The 17,691-nt window shown below is 45.0% G+C and overlaps 1 protein-coding gene across 1 annotated transcript in view; it reads right to left on the bottom strand.

Moving 5' to 3' along the window:
- Positions 1–201: 201 nt before the first annotated feature.
- Positions 202–17,691, bottom strand: part of FBXL15 (F-box and leucine rich repeat protein 15) — a 55,127-nt gene continuing 37,637 nt past the window's right edge. Inside the window, exon 4 of the mRNA XM_069240343.1 lies at positions 202–1,250. Within this exon, the coding sequence (XP_069096444.1) occupies positions 1,061–1,250 (190 nt within the window). The 3' untranslated portion in view covers positions 202–1,060. The remainder of the gene's footprint in view (positions 1,251–17,691) is intronic.

The following is a 17,691-nucleotide window of genomic DNA, read 5'->3' as shown; positions in this document are numbered from 1 at the left end:
CTGTAGATCAATTTTGATTTTTTTCCACAGTCCAATTAATTTCAGAGCAGCACTCATTCCCAGGCTTTGGACATTTTGGTAACCACACTTTGACAGACCAAACAGTCATAAAGTATACATTTCCTCACAATTCACTATAATCCATTAACAAAAATAGGGCAAAGATATACATAAAACTACTGAACTCCGAGCCAGACCTCATAGCTTTTAAAATACTGGCAATGCAGGCACTGTCAAGCACTTTATTCAACAAGACGACATTGATCTGAAGTCTAAACACATCCACATTTCATGTTCACTACAAATTGATACAGTCTAGCATCCTTCTCGTCAGCACAATCTTAGGTCTGGTGTGATGAACATGAATGTACATAGGGTAATCAGCAGTGGGGAAGAAATACACTTTTGTGTATTGCTAAAGTGCATGTTTCTTTACTCTAAAGTTTTCAGAGCATAACCCTAATGGCAGTACAATTTCAGAATCGCAATACAGTCTATTAGTTTGTGTTGCCAATTAAAGTCCACCTTAAAATTACTGACAAAAACAGGTTCCTTCCCATAAAAGATACTGTTTGATGATCAGAGTGGGACCCCGTTTCATACAATGTTGGTGGATTAATATAAATGTGTTCATAGCTGGAGCACTCACCTCTATCAATAATTACTCACTTCTGCAGCAAGTAGCCCTGCCAATGTCCACAATGGTGAAATACTTCAGGTCTTGTTGCTGTTTTTAAAGCCAGTAGTAGCACAGTGTTGAGGACTTTCCATGGATAGTAGAGATGATAGCACACGCCTTCTTCTTTCACCTCTGCCATCTCTTTCGAAGATCTGTACAAACTCAAATTTTCTGCATTGTTTTAAATAACCTATATCCAATGTTTTTGTTGCAAATATCACAAATAAATATGAAATGTGGATCAAGCACTCTAAAACTTTAAGCTCCCTGCCTATGATGGATCGATGTCATTAATAAGGCTCTTGCCCATGATGGCAAAAATCTCTCTTCCTACCAAGTTCTACGTAGAACACTGTAACGTACAAAATACATTTCACCTTATTAAATTTGTAAATTAATGAATGGTGCAAATCCAACAATGTCTTGAAGCAGAATGAGTGCTCGCTGAAGTGGAGGTTCCACGTCAATTTCCACATGCCTTTTTCGCAGAATGTCCAAACTTGATTCAGTCACATTATGACAGTGTTTCACTTTCAGAGACTGCAGTTTGGGGCAATATTCCGCTACAGACCTGTAAAGGGAAATCACAATTGTAGAATGATTTATTAAGTTCACACCACAAACCTGCACAATTTCTACACACATTTCTTTTTAAACCACAAGATCTGTTTCGGTACTTCACATGATGGCACTACTCAGTTTATAGGTATGATTATATCGCAGTGCTCCTTGGTAAATATCCTAAATTGACGTCTCAGAATGATAGTCATTAAGGAGGGCTTTAAAAAATCTTTCCCACAGGTCTCTGATTCCCACCGACCCACTCTACACACCTGTCAATTCCTTACAAGCCACAAGGTCAGAGTGGATAACAACCTCTCACATCCAGAATAGGAAAAGGATTGAGAACATAAGAGAAAAATTACCAATACAATAAAGGGACCTGCTCCGCTAATATGTGGTACCAATATACCACAAAAGGTGCATCAATCGCTCACACTTCATGGCGCTGCATAATACAATAACTGCACCTTATTCGTCATCAGGCATAACATAGAAACATGTCCCTCAAAGGTTTGAAGCAAAGACATAATTTCCAACCACACCCACCCACCCACGATGTATCTTGTTATCAGAATGGATAAGCGCTAGAGTGCCCCAAATAGGGGTAGTAAGCACTATACAAAGGTCACAACACACTACTTGACTTAAAAATAATGCTGTATCTCTCTATAGTTTTACATCATCAGATTGCACGTGGTCTCAAAAAGCCACCTCCCACTTTATGCCTAAAACCTGCATGAACATTAACCTTTACTTGAAACTATTGATAATTTTCCTCACATTTCTATTAACTTCTCCTTACCTTTCATCCACTGCATGTTTTCTCTCTCTGGGTATAGTCTACTCTAAGTTGCATGACTGTCTGCTTATTCTCTATTATTGTATCTATGTAAATTGCCCACACTTTATTCATGGATCACTTCTTCTTTCATATCCTAGAAACCTAGCCACACCTATTCGCCGCCAGCCTGCCTATTTATTCCAGAAACCATTTGCATGAGGTCACATAACCCCACCTAATTATCATACTTAACCCCTATTAATTTATTCCACCTACAAAAAAACTGGATCACATGTATGGATCCTTTTTTGAAAGCACAAGACTAATCCCAATAACTACGTGATTAAGCACTAATTCTTTAGTTCCAGAGTTGGGTTTTACTCACCGCAAGTTGTCTCAGCTTCTCGGCAGAGGTATAAGCTGAAATATTTTCCCTCAGTACAACTGATCATATATTGGAAAGTTGGAATCTATGGCTTCCAGTTCAGAATGTAGAGTGCTGTGCACTGCAGATTATCAGTAGGAACTTGTTCAAGCAGCTGACAACACCTTTGGTGACTCTGTCAGGTAATCTACAAATAAATGTTTATGCCTACACTATTCAACTTCTGCGGTCTACTTCGTTACAACTAAAATGGGCTGACAACCTGGAAAGTGTAGGGGGTGCTGCTTGTATTTCCTTATATTAGGAAGTCAGAAATCCAAAGTGGCAAGGTCAATGCCACCCTCTGACTAGACCACTGCAGTAGCCAAGGTGAACCCAGCTACGCTCTTGGATGGGGTACTACTACTAGTGCTACTGCTAGGGGTAATTAACATTAGTAGTACTGGTGCTTTTCTTAAGACAACTGGGATCAGATGTCCTATGGCCTTTTGCTTTACAAAGAAAGCACCAGGGTTTCTTGTTAGAAGAAGAGGATTTGGACAACCCCAGAAGAAGTTTGTGGACCTATAGAAGACTCTTTCTTTTTGTCTTTAGATTTCTCCCCATCCTTCTCTTGGGACTTAAAAGCATTCTTTATTTTCTGATCACCCCCACTATGAGTTTTCTTACTCACCCTGGTGTGGACCCATTTGTCTGCCTTCTTTCTCAGTTCTTGGGGAGAGGTCAGCTCAGAGTCCACAAGGTATTGGCGCAGTTTTTCAGACACAGTTATTCAGGATGTGCTCTCTCATGATCAAATTGTACAGCCCCTTCTTAGTCATGTACATCACTACCCTGTAGCTAGCCTTCCAGAGCCTTAACTGCACAGTCTACTAAATCATCCCAGTCTTGAGAGGACTCCTTCTGGATTTCCCTGAACTTCATCCTGTATTCCTCCGTTGTAAGCCCAAACTCATCAATCAGTGCCTCTTTCAAAACTTTGTAGTTATCTGCATCCTCTTCTCTAACTGCTGAAAGTTTGTCTCTACCTTTGTCTGCAAAGGAGATCCACAGGAGAGCTGACACTGCCTCTGGGGGACCTTTTGGATTTTCCAGGCCCTCTGCAGAACGGTTACCCATTTGTAGATGTCATTCCCAGATTAGTAAGGGGGAAGTATCCTGCTGAGATTCCTGGAGTCAAAGTTTTCCTCTTTGACCCTGGAGTCTCTTGTGCTGCCACCATGGGGTTCTAACCCCAAACTCTTCCTTTCCACTGATAGGGCCTCCTTTTGAAGAGCCAGCTGCTTGCTTTTCAGCCTGAACTTAGTTTCACAAGCTTGAGCAGGTGGTAACCCCTATCTAATTCTAACCCCTGAGTTATTAGAATAGGTGGAGTCAGCACAGGATGGTGAGGAGAGTGAGGATGAAGTTGAGGAGGATCTATTCCTCCTGGTAACCTTTCAGGCCCTCCGAGGGGGAGTAAAAGTGGACCTCCCTATGTGCCCCCCTTCCATACTTTTAGTACCTCCCTCTACAGGCCCAGGGTTGTCCTTAGGGACTTCCGTTGAGTCCTTTTGGTCCAGCTCAGAGTCAGAATCTGAGGTAGGGTACTTCTTGGCCTAACTCTGAAGAGTCATCCCTCGCACCTTTGTCTCCCTGCTCTACCTGCCCTTCAGGATTCTGGAGGTCATACTGCATGAGCATTTCTAGGAGCAGAGGTTTAGTAGGGTTACTACCGGTCTTTGGTTTTCTAGACCTACATAGAGTTATACGTTCATGGAACTTAAGAATGGTATATCTAGACTGCTGAGTCTGTCTAGATTCCTCAACTGAAGACATGGTTACTAGTGTAGCCTATGCGTATCAACCATACCCTAGTGTCCTAAACGTCTTCCCAAAGATTGGCCACAGGGCTATGCCAGGCTCATAACAACCCAGTCTAAGAAATATTTTGAAAAATACTGATTTGCAAAAAGTACAGTATGTACCTAAGTCAGCAGTTGTTTCCTGTGGAAACTCACTTATGACCAAGTGGTAAAGCAATGCAAGTCTTTATCCCAACCGCTGCACCACCAACGTAGGAGGCTGGCTCAGTATATGGTGTACACCTATGGGTGGGGAACCTTGTACTGATCCCAGGCAACCCTTAGTGACAGTGTAGGGGCTCTAGATAACCAGAGCTCTCAGAGTTATCTGTGGAGAGCAGCTAAGCCTATCCAGGAGGTTGACAAGCATTGCAAATACCACACAAGTCAGTCAGTGATGTACACACAGGAAAGAACCACACCAGTGTTTGAAAAAGATGCTCTATTTATTGTAACACACTCTAGAACTAACTTTGGTATATCTCCTAACCGGAGGTATGGACATACAAAAATATATTTAGCAACAGGTAAGTTAAGGCATAAAATAACATGGGCCCCTATTGGGGGTGCCAAACCATATACTAAACAAATGGAATGCGAAACTCACTCCCAACCCACACTACCACCCAAGGACCCGTAGCACTGGGGAAGTACTGAAACCCCAAAGGTAAGTGGGTAGGATTCCCCAGGCACCCGTGTGCAGAGTAGTAATCACAGGTCAGTGTCCATGGGCTAACATGGGGAAGTCGTGGTTGGAGTTTTCGTGTTTTAGGACCCTCCCAAGAGGACCCCTGAGGAAACCCATTGGGAGAAGGGAGGTTGGACAGAGCCCCCACCCGTGGATACCCAGAACAGTGGAGTATCTATACCAGGGAGCTGAAAGGCATAGGGGTGAAGTCCTGTCAGAGCCTCCCGTTTAAGTCAGTGGGAGCCTCGGTTGTCCAGCTGCTGTTGAGACCTGTGGACCAGGTCAGTGGAACCCAGGTGTGGATTCCTGAACAAGAGAGCCTAAGGGAAGAGGGGATAGAGTCCAGACCACCAGGAGGTGCCCAGATGGCGCAGGAGGGCAATGCCCACCTTTCTTGGAGATGCTTTCCTGTAGGACGGTAGACGAAAAAGTGCAGCTGTGGAGTACAGGTGATTCAGGAATATCCTAGGAGTAGTCCACAAGCTGTTCCACGCTGGTCAAGTTGCAGAGTGGTCAGCGGGGCCACCAACAAGCCTTGGCAAATGCAGGGGCGCATTGCACGGAGTTTCCAGGATTGCGGGGATCAGCAAGGTCCAGATGACCTAACCGTGGCAGGTAGGTCAGGGCTAGGCCTCAGCACACAGGAGAGTCAGCAGGAATCGGTGGAGCCCCCAAGCAGGACCCTCTGGCAGCAGGCACAGACAGTCACAGGGAGGTCGCAAAAGCATAGCACAGAGGTTTCCAGGTTGCAGAGGAGACTTGCAGAAGGTTCCTGAAGTCATGCAGATGAATTTAGGGTGCCACCCTCACGGGAGCCCTTAAGTAACCCAGGAAAGGGGTTGGAAACTTATTGCAGTGACCCACCTATCAGAGGGGGTCAGGGACGTCACCCAGCTGGACTAACCAGTCAGATGCTCCCAGGGGCCTCTGCCCATCTTATTTCCAAAGTGGCAGAATCAAGTGGCGACCTGGCGGAGCCCCATGCAGCTTTCTAGGGGAGGATCTGGACAGGGGGGGTTGTCACTCCCATGTCTTTTGTATGGTTTCGCACCAGAGTGGTAACCAGGGGTTCCTGCACTGGAGCAAACCAGTTTATGCAAGGAGGGCACCAAATGTGCCCTTCAATGTTGCTCAGAGGCACCCCCACCCCAGCGACACCTATTTATAAAGAAGAGTTGGTCACACCTCTAGCTTACAGGAAATGCTTTGTTCGCCATTACCCTGACTGAGTTAGGCTCAGCAGCAGACGGGACGAACAGTGTCTGGGATTGGCAGAAGCACGGGCTGGCATGCAGACCCTGCAAGGCTGTACAGGCAGGCTTTGGAAGATCCCCTAGGGAACCCTCAGAATACATGGCATCATGTAACTGGCACTGGAACGAGTGTATTTGCATGATTCTAACATGTTTTATACCAAACATGTCTAGGTTGAGTAAAGCCATTATGCAGCTGGACAACTTGTGTTGACCAGTGTCCACTACATACCTTAAGATGGCTTCCCCACACTTACAAAACCCCAGAAATGGAGTCTGGGGTTTGTAGGGGCACCTCTGCTCATGCAGGGGTGCCCTTACACTTAGAACTATTCACCCTGCCCTTGCGCTGAAGTGCCTACCTTTTGGGTGATTTACAGGGTCAGGGTGCGGTGACCATGATATAAGTCAACCCTTATAACTGTGGTGAAAGGTGCATGCACCAATTCACACAAGCTGCGATGGCAGGCCTGAAATCAGTTTGCGTGGGACCCCATGGGTGACACAATACATGCTGCAGCCCATGGGGGACTCCGGTGTACCAATACCCTGGGTACCTGAGTACCAAATACTAGGGACTTATATGGGTGCACCGGTATGCCAATTGTGGAGTGCAAAATATACAATGCAACTAAATTTAGGGGAGAGAACACCGACACTGGGGTCCTGGTTAGCAGGATCCCAGTGTTCTACTGTCTAAACATACTGACCCTGGCAAAAAGAGAGGGTAACTATGCCAGAAAGATACTACTTTTCCACAGAAAGAGACACTGCTATTCAAGAACCCACACTGTGGCTCTACTTCTGCCGTTCATAGAATATATGGATTACCTGGTAGTTTGAAAAGCTAAGAAAACTTTCTAGGTAAAATGACCTCTGTCTATGACTAGCCGCTGATATAACTCCAGAGTCACAATAAGGGCAATGCACAGGGCATCCTCAGTGTGAACAAGGCCTAATATTTACCTGGCAGTATAGTCTTGAAAGCAAATGAAGCTTAGCTCTCGAAGTCTCTGGGCCTGCCATTTAGAGCATGTGCAAGAGCAATCCCAGCCGAGCCTCGCTTCCATGGACATTTATATTGCACCAGTGCTAAATTGGTTAAGGCAACATACACACAAACCTTTACGTCACAGGTTTTACCTGTAACTACGTATATATTTATGAGTCATTCAGATTGGCACTACAGAGTCCAACACATCATTCCATATAACACACACACACACACACATACATACATACATATACATATGACTGATAATTTTCTAGGTAATTAGTGTCTGATAGAGACTTCAAACCAGAGATGCATCACCTTGTGAATATTCCCAGACATCAGATTGGATCGGGAAACTTTTGCATAGCAATCCCCTCATGCACCAACGGTTGGCATTGTGCCGCATTGCTTAACCTCGTCCCACTCCATCCCTCGCAGAAGTGATGTTGGGACGCACGGCCACCAGTTCCTTTCGTTCCGTGCCAACCGATGCGGATCCGGAGCTTCAACTGCTACAGATACATTGTGTTTTTCCCCACAAAAAATGCAAAGTATGCAAAAAATGTCACTCAAACCTACAGTTTTTAAGCCCTCTAGGGAACCTTCGGCAAGATGTCTGTTGCAGATGTCCAGATCACCTGCCTTCAGTGCCTTGCCTCTGGTCAGAGGTCAAAGTCTTGTACGTCATGTGCCAAGACAAACAAAAGGGTCGTCTGCGATCGAGAGGCAAAACTTGCGGTCGCGACTGAAGTCGAAGGCACAAACGTGTTTCTGAGGTCATTCTTGTGGCTGATCTTCATTAAAGTCAGGTACGTCAAAGAAGAGCTATAAAAAAATAAAAAATCTAAGCATGGTTCACCTGTGTCTCGCCACTCAAACCATTTGGGGTCATATGGCGTAGCTGGCACCTTTTGGCCTTGGAGCAGTTCCCCTCTAGTGGAGTCAGCTTCCTTGCTGATCCCGTTTAAGACCCCATCTGATCAGGTGGCGACACTGGACAAGCTCCAACAGCTTAATATGACTATTTGTGGACGAGGTCTTTGGTACCAGAATGGATCCCACAGGAATGCCTTCAGGCACCATCGATCCAAGGAGACCTCTAGTTGGTTTACCATTGGCAGATTTGTCCTTGACACTAGCTATGCCTCTTGGCCTTGTCCCAGGGTCAATACCGTCACCAGATCCAGGTCCACTGAATCCAGATCCAACAACATCGCTGGCTCCAACCTTGGAGCCGCACAGTACCACGGTTATATCGACTGGCGGCACTGGCTCTAATACTGCCATTGATTACATTGTTGACGGTTGAGGATTCAATTGTTTTGTTGGATACCAAAGTCTGTGCTCCTCTGCCTAGACCTAGCACATATTGCTTATTCTGAACCTGACTATTCTAGAGAGGAGTTCATTTTTGATGAAGAATATCGACTCTTTGACCAAGGTGACACTTTTGATTAACACCTGGATGCCGGTGGACTGAACCCCTCTCCAGACACTGGTCTGGATTCTGCTAATAAGGCCATTACTACTGAGGAGACTGCATCTTTTGTGACAGTGATCAGAAGGTCGGCAGAGACCCTTAATCTTATCCTACCTACACAGGAGGCAAAGAAATTTCCTTACAGAGTTTTTGAACCCGCCATAGTCATCTCAGGAGCCTTTATTGTCTTTTAATGAGGTCCTTACAGACGTGTTGGGAGGCACCTAGGCAAACCAAGTTCTTGACAAGAAGACATAGGCCTGGGTGACCCAGATATTTTACTACTATATCGAACTCCAGAGAGCCTTGTTGTATAAGCTTCTATGAGTGTTACAAACCTAAATGCCTTTCAACTGACCGCACCGGGCAAAGTTAAAATCTCTTTGATCAGTCTGGCCCTCAAGGTCGGTTAATACATCATGTCTTCTTCAGAGATATTCCTGTGCATTATGGGAGAAAGTATTTGATGTTCTGCCGGCAATCCCTGAAGAAGTATTTCAGATCTTGCAATGTTTGGTTTCTGATGATCTGGGTGCTACAAAATTGGTCCGGAACACTAATGTCTGGGAAGAGCTATCGGCACCAGCATTGTGCTTATACACGATGCTTGGGTTTGTTCCACTGGATTCTCCACCCGTGTCCAACACTCAGTCATAGATATGCCCTTTGACGGCTCTAGGCTGTTTGGGGCAAAAGCTGACTCTGCCGTTGAAAGGCTCAAGGAATGTAAGGACACCACCCGTTCTTTGGGTTTAGCATCACCGAAAAGACAGATTCCTCAACGACCCTCTTTTCAATAATTTGGAAGGGGTTACTCGCAAAGACAAAGGCAGTATTCCTCTCAGCAACAACAGACCTCTCAATTCCCTAGGGGAAGAGGTCCAGGGGCTGGTCAATAGTGTTTAGGCTTCCAGGGGCAATGTCCTACACAGAGCACAGACTCCCTCCTACAGCCACCACAAAACCTCTTTACTATAACAATGGTAACACATGATCAGCTGCTTGGAGGTTGAATCACCTATCACCTCCCCAAATGGAGGGGCATCAGCTCAGATCAATGAGTGCCCCAGATCAAGGTTACTCCGAACCCTTCCTTTTCTCTAAACATACTACCCACAATACACCATCTCCCAAGGGAATCACTGCCTATACTCCAAGGAGACGTTTTATCTCTAGTACCCGAGGGAGCAATGGAGAAGGCACTGGGTTTAGAAATCAAGACTGGTTCTTACTCCCATTACTTTCTGACACCGAAAAAGAACAGAGGCCTTCGTCCCATTTTAGATCATCACCCTATGAACTTTTTCCTAAAGAAAGACAAGTTCAAGATGCTTACTCTGGCTCAAGTTCTATCTGCCCTTGATCCAAGAGATCAGATAGTTGCACTGGACATATTTTCATATTCCTATTTCCATCTTCTCATCCAACTGTCTGGCAGGCATTAACTGCGGTTTCAGGTGAGTCAGGAGCATTTTCAATTTTCTGTGCTCCACTGTGGCCTTACTAATGCACCTCTGGTGTTCACAAAAGTGATGCTGGTGGTCACAGCCATCTGCAGAGGTTGGGAAAAAAACCAGTCGTCCCATATCTTGATGAGTGGCTAATGAAAGGGGATTTGTCTCAAACAGCTGTAAACCACCTCCAGACGACAGCTAATCTATTAATAATGTAGTGGTTTTTCATCAACGTGCTGAAGTCACAAATGACTAATTCACAATGACTTCCCTTCACCTTCACTTGAGCCATCCTAGACATGTTGTTCTCCAGAGCTGTCCCTCCAATTCAACAAGTCCAGGACATTCATGATCCAATGTTTCAAACTACAGCCTGGGTCTCAGTGAGGTCAGCTCTGAGGCTTCTGGGCCTCTTGGTATCCTGCTTGTGGGCAATGTCAGGTGGCACATACAGGCTCTGGAACAGGATCAGAACTCTCACTGGGCTCAGTACCAAGGAAATCTGTCAGATTCCATCGAGGTGTCAGAGAAGGTCTGCAGCTGTGGCTTGACTGCAATTGGACCGGCAACAGACCTCCTTCCGTGCCCCACCCTATACTGACCGCTAGGATGAATGCATCATTACTGGGTTGGCGAGGTCATCTGGGAGAGGTGGAGATCAAGGGTCTCTGGTGGAGGCTCATTCTGCATCAGCCTGCTAGAGCTGCAATGGATTCACCTGGCACTGAAGGCATTCCCACCGACCATCAAAGGTGAACAGGTGCAGGTTCTCAGACAACATGACCAACATGTGGTAATGCAACAAACAGGACGTAGTAAGGCTGTTGGCTCTGTGCCAGGAGGCTCTTCATCTCTGGAAACAACTGACAGCACAGGGCATTTCTCTTGACAGCGCAGCACCTGGCAAGATCTTTCAAGACCACAGCAGACAAACTCAGATGACCTTGCCCAATGGATCTCAAATGGCAGTTATACTTGGAGGTGGCACATGGTGTCTTCTAAAAGTGGGAAGAACCTGGCTTGATCTAGTTGCCACCACGCTAAATGCACAGTGTGCAAATTCTTGTGCACTGGAGTTCCCAAGGCAGTCTTCTTTAGGAGATGCCTTTCACCTACTCTGGGGCACGGGACTCCTGTACAACTTTCTGCCCTTACCTCTCCTGGCTAAAGTACTCAAGAAAATCAAGAGAGACTGGGCCCAGGTGTCCTAGTGACTTCGGACAGAGCTAGGAGAGTGTGGTGCCCGGCTCTTCTGGCCATGAGCACAACTTTCAACCCAACTGCCTCTTCGGGAGGATCTCCTATCGCAGCAGCAAGGAGGAGACTTGCACTCGAGCCTGACAGCCTATGGGTCCATGTGTGGAGATTGAGCAGTGTCAGTTAATGGCATTCGATCTTTGTCCTGAAGTAGTTATTGTTACTTTGGAGGCCAAACGCCTTTCCACCAAAACTGTATGTGCTTCAAAATGCTTGTTGTATGGTGTTCCTTTCGTCACATCCAACCCTTACAAGCATCTATCTGATATTTTGTTTATCATTGGCCAGCAAGGCTTTGCTGTGGCCACAACTAAAGGTTACTTATTGGCCATTTTGGCCTTTGTTGCGATGTGTTTTTTTTATCTTCAAAGGGGCCAACCCATATGTTCCCACCTAATCCTTTCATAGTGGAATCTAAATCTGGTTGTGACCTGACGTGCTTGCCCTTTCAGCCTATGCACAGTTGGCCATTATGCCTACCTATGCTTAAAACAGTGTTCCTCATCGCCAGATAGGTGAGTGAATTTCAGGCCTTATCGTCACCATTGTCTCCTTTTTTCCAGGCAAGTTGGTCCTTCGAAGAAAGGCTGCATGCTGTCAAAGGTTCTCATATCCTGTCATATAAGGAAATCCATTATCTTATCAGCACTTTATGCGTTCTATCAACAATCAAAGATGGAGGAAAGATTACATCACCATTATCCTAAAAAGGTCCTTAGTTTGTACATCCAGAGAACTGGAGAATTTAGACTGAATGATCACCAGGTTTTCTGGAGCAAAGAAGGGCGGCATATAAAAGAGCCATCTCTAGATCGATTGCCTTATGTATTAAGATCTGTTAAGGGCTAGGCAAGAAACAGCCCCTGGAAGGTTTGTGTGCTCACTCCACCAGACCAAAGGTACATGGCATGCCAGTGTTGGACTTCTGCCTGGCTGCTATGTGGTCATCCCTCCACACTTTCACCAACCACTACGGCCTGGATATCCAGGTCCAGAGGGACAGAGATTTGGCCCAATCTGTACTGCAGGATTTCTTGGTCTGGGTTAATTCATAGACCCATCTAGGAGGTACTGTTGGGCAACTATTCAAAATGTAAAAAATCTGCGGCTATAGGTCTCTATCAGAAAAAACAAGCTACCTATCTTCCGTAATGTCTTTTTAAGTGGAGAATAACCTAAGATTCCTCATCTATCATTCCTCCTACCTGTTCTGTGGAATGTTTCATTCAGCCCAATCTTAATAAGATTCCATCTCAAAAGTTCTGCATTGTTTCAAATTAGTTTCTCTAGGCTTTATATCTGTTGACATGGACAGAACTGAGAATGAAACCCTCACCACACTAGTTGGCAGTTTATATATACTGGTCCAGATGTCAGTTCTACGTGGGACGAAGTGCCAAGTGAAAGAATAACGCCACTTGATTCCACTTTTCAGTATGCGAGGGAATTACTAACCAAATGTTTCTGGATCCAGTCTGATGCTGGGGATATACAAAGGGTAAGGACTCTGCAGGTAGACAGAGCTTTTAACAGAAAAGGTGTTACCCAAGTTAAGTAACTTGATCAATGAAATTGTCACAATAATTTTCCTACCCTCCTCTGGTACAGAAGAGGTATCTAAAATGCAGCCCGTTAATCTTTCACAGCCATTTTCGGAAACACCGGGCAAACCATCCATGCCATGGTAACTATGGTATTGGGCCTTTCAAATGTATTTAGGTGCCATTTGTGCCTCACGGTTAAGGTTGTTAAAAAAAAAAACTTGACCAAAGGTTAAATGTACAACAAGTTTGTGTTATGCCATACATTTTTCAAAAGGTCCCAAAAACAGTGTGAAAGTGACAATTCATACGTCACTGCTTTACAGTGACTAGTTTTTATATGTGAATTTAATGATTTCGCTGATCAATTAGTTAGGCATCAGTGTATTGGGATGACAAGTACACAACAGAAATTACTTACTCTGGGTAATCCCTCTTTGGAGGAGGTTATTCAAGTCACAAGTGGGGTACAGAATTATCATAAATAAGTAAACATTAAGAGAATTGAATGAAATGGAAGGCGAGACCACTGCAGCAGTAGAAAATAATAACACGCGAGGAAAGAGATGAAACCTAATGAAATCGTTTTTTCTAAGCAGCCCAACATTTACTTTAGATGTGGGAATTTACCGCATGATGAAAGGTAGTAAGCTATGTCCAGACAGAAATGAAACATATAGATTTTGTTCCAAGCTGGGACATTTTGCCAATGTTTGTCAGACTTTGCGTGGCACTCAAGCAAATGTAAAAATGTTATTGAAGATGAGGTTTCAGAACACATAAGCCAACATTCCCATCAGGAATTTCCAGACATGGTGCTGCTAGTTACCAAAGAAGTAGTCACCCCAGGGGATCTTCCGGAAATTGTAGAACCTTACATTGACGTTGAAGTGGGTGGTAAAAGTCTAAGGCCCTCATTCTAACCCCGGCGGTCTCAGACCGCCGGGGCCAGGGTCGGCGGGAGCACCGCCGACAGACCGGCGGTGCCCCGCAGGGCATTCTGACCGCGGCGGTTTGGCCGCGGTCAGAAAGGGTAAACCGGCGGTCTCCCGCCGGTTTACCTCTGCCCTTAGAATCCTCCATGGGGGCGCAGCTTGCTGCGCCGCCATGGGGGATTCTGACACCCCCTACCGCCATCCTGTTCCTGCCGGTTCGCCCGCCAGGAACAGGATGGCGGTAGGGGGTGCCGCGGGGCCCCTGGGGGCCCCTGCCGTGCCCATGCCAATGGCATGGGCACGGCAGGGGCCCCCGTAAGAGGGCCCCACAAAGTATTTCAGTGTCTGCCTAGCAGACACTGAAATACCTGACGGGTGCAACTGCACCCGTCGCACCTTCCCACTCCGCCGGCTCAATTCTGAGCCGGCATCTTAGTGGGAAGGTTGATTTGCCCTGGGCTGGCGGGCGGCCTTTTGGCGGCCGCCCGCCAGCCCAGGGCAAATCCCAAAATACCCTCAGCGGTCTTTCGACCGCGGAGCGGTATTTTGGTGGGGGAACTTCGGCGGGCGGCCTCCGCCGAAGTTAGAATCACCCCCTAAGTTTATTAGCTGATACTGGTGCCAGGATCACTCTGAGTATTAAAGACCTTTTTCTGGAAATGTGGGGAAATGAGAGCTGCTTCATTCTGAGAGATCCTGGGTGTCCTATAAATGGAGGAATATAGAGTTGTTAAACTACACTGAAGATTTGCTTGAATTCAAAGGGAGCAGGATACAGGTGTAACCTTATGTTGCCTTCAAAGGGCTAAATATCTTGGAGTGGTTTCATCAGGACTGTTTGGGAGTGTTCTAAGGCCAGGCACAAAGGAACAGGTCTTGCTGATCAAAGATCAATCTGCTTTGATGAGCTCATTCGTGAATTCCCTGGTGATTTAGGTAAGAGGATGTATACACTGGATCAAAGTGAAAGAAAATGCTGTCCCAAGAAAGCATAATGTAATATTATTACAAGTCAGTCTAGTCCATATTAGACAATGGTGATTATGGAATAATGACGTTCCTACTCAAGCTTGTGTATTGTCTCTAGAATGACCTGGAGTCTATTTCCTAACTTTTAAATAGATAGTTTGTGTACAGTGTCACTCTAGTGAGATGTGCAGCTAAGATTCCTGGTCCAAGTTTGAACAAAGATGAAAGATTGCCTTAAATGGTCCACAGATGACCTGAATACTCAGAGATCCCTGAATCTTCCTGTTGATGTGTAAATGTGACCAGCGGGGAGATTGGTAAGCAGGTATCATCACCTACCTCAACATGCCGAATTCTGTGGGAATCTCTTGTCATTGTTTTTTGTTGTTTTATGAGGAGACATTGTTCTATTACCAGAGGGAAGGTGGTACACTGGGGATCTGTTTGCACAGGTCAAGGGCGATAGGTCAATGACAAACTGCTATTAACTCGTATTTTAGCATTTGAGGAGGTATGTGGTGGCAAGAAGAATGTTCGCTGTTACTAAGACAAGACTACGACCAGCAAAACAACTGAGAACGAAAAACTATGAATACACTTTCCTGACTGTGAGTGTTAAGGGCATGAAAAATGTTAGTAAAACATTTAGAATATACACCCTTTTATAGAAGAGCAGTTCAGAAATAGCTTTATTACAGGAGACAGACATAAACAGAGGAGTGGGACTTTCACTGAAATGTCAGGGTGGCAGTTTTGCAATGAGCACTAGGAGTATGTCAGAGGAGCATCAATATAGATAAGATCAGGAGTGCCCTTCAAAGCTTACATAATTATAGGAGAGCAGGAGAGACACTATATTGTTGTAGTTGGTAAGTTCTATGGAATATACGTTTTTACTTGCCAGTATGTATGCTCCAAACACTGACCAAATTCGCTGCCTACAGCAGTTGACGAGGCAGTTTGTAAAATAAACACACATTCTAGTGGTATTGGGAGGAGACTATAATGGAGTATAACGTAAGTGACATGCTAAAAGATAGGTCCCACCCTCCCATGCCCTCTTTGTCAGTGGTAAGAGCAGCACTAGCTATTGAGGAACAGGCAGTTAAATGGGATGGGGATGGTTACTACTCAATTCCGTTGGCGGGCAGTAATCCTTATCCTCACCAGTACATTATTTAAATAGCAGATTGGACAAGATATATAGTTCTAGATCACTATATACTTCGACGAGTACCCCTGTAGAACTATAGCAGAATATAATTCATTGTTACGGGGATTCTACCGAGGCGTTCAGACAGCAACTGTTACACCTTTGAGGCTGCAGGTAGCCATCTTGGAATATGAGATTTGGCACTTCTTTAGAAATCATGAAGACAGTGCTGAGCACTTTGATGGAATGTGAGGCATTTAAGGTAGTGATTAGAGAGCACTACATGTCAATGGTTTATGAAGCACAAATGGACATAGTTAAGGAATCAGATATACTTGAAAATCGAATGCACAGCCTGAACATGGAAATAGCTCAGACAGGCTATCAGTTATCTGAACTGAAAGAAAGTCGTTCTAAAGCACTGGAAAGATTATAGAACCTAAATGACAAACAAACGCAGGGAGCAATATATAGTGGGGAGGTTGTTAAACTGGCTGATTAAATCAAGAGTCTAAGGGAATTCCAATAAGAAGTGCCTGGGACAGTGGAGGGGAGATAAAGTACACACATCATGATATTTATTAATTAGACATTTTGTGATTATTATTCAGTGGTCTAGGTGGCAAAAGACCAGGCTACACCTGGGTAGCTGGAAGACTTCTTAGACAAGGACAATTGCCCTAGACGAAGCATAACAGTTGGATACACAACTGACAGTCCTAGAGGTCTGGAAAGCAATTCCTCATCTAGCTAAAAGGAAACTTTCTCGAACAGCTTGTCAACTCATTGGATTCTATTATACAAATGCAGCTATAGTGGCACCAAAGCTTCCAGAAACACATGTTGCTACAGTGTGGAAGGTATACACACCCCCTTTCACTAGAAATACATTGATATGAATTGCTTTCCAGGCCAGGTAGAGATCTGTAAGAAGTATATTCTTACAGACCCTTGCCCATGAATTACAATATTCTTAGGAAGGCCACTGCTAAAGGTATACTTAAACTGCTGTGCACTGTGCATCTAGACTACAGTGGGGTTGTTACAGACTGTAATACTTTCTTGAGCATACAGTGTTTGTTTTACACGTTGGAAAACTACTTTAGACACAGTGCATTCACTAGCGGTAGTTGCCAGAGATTTAGAGAAAGAATTCAACACAGTTAATATATTTTTGCTCAACTAGGTTGATCAGGAATAGAGAGATTAAGAAGACATGGTTTATGCTATTGAACACCTAACTTAAGAGTGTGGACTGAGTGTCAGAACAATACTCAGTAGGTAGAGGCAAATAGCAAAGATCCACACTATTGCATTAATAATTGCCCTGATTATGGAGCTTCAGCAAAGGTGGAAGAATCCATGGGCCAAGAACATGGTATTATTTTTATCAGCTCCCTACGTACAGGAGCAATGCGGACTCCCGCAGGAGGAGGGCAGCCTGCTGGGCCAGAGGGGGCCTTGAGGCTCCCACTGTGGACCCCTTCACTTCGTGCTCATGGCCAAGGCAAAGCAAGTTTGTTTTCATCCTTGCATTTTTCAAGCACAATATCTCATGTAGTGTATGTAAAGAGTTGGTTCTTTCTCGTCATCTGCTGCTGAGACCACAGATCATGTATGTTCTAAACTTTTAAAAACTACCAGTATGTTACCTTGCCTAAGAGACCCGCCCATTTGGCCGCGCTTAATATACATTAGTGATAGTCAACGTCTC

The sequence above is a fragment of the Pleurodeles waltl genome, chromosome 6 (assembly GCF_031143425.1).
Source record: "Pleurodeles waltl isolate 20211129_DDA chromosome 6, aPleWal1.hap1.20221129, whole genome shotgun sequence".
In the NCBI taxonomy this organism is placed as follows: domain Eukaryota; kingdom Metazoa; phylum Chordata; class Amphibia; order Caudata; family Salamandridae; genus Pleurodeles; species Pleurodeles waltl.
The sequence above is the reverse complement of the archived record's forward strand: the minus strand, read 5'-3'. Positions and strand labels throughout refer to the sequence as shown.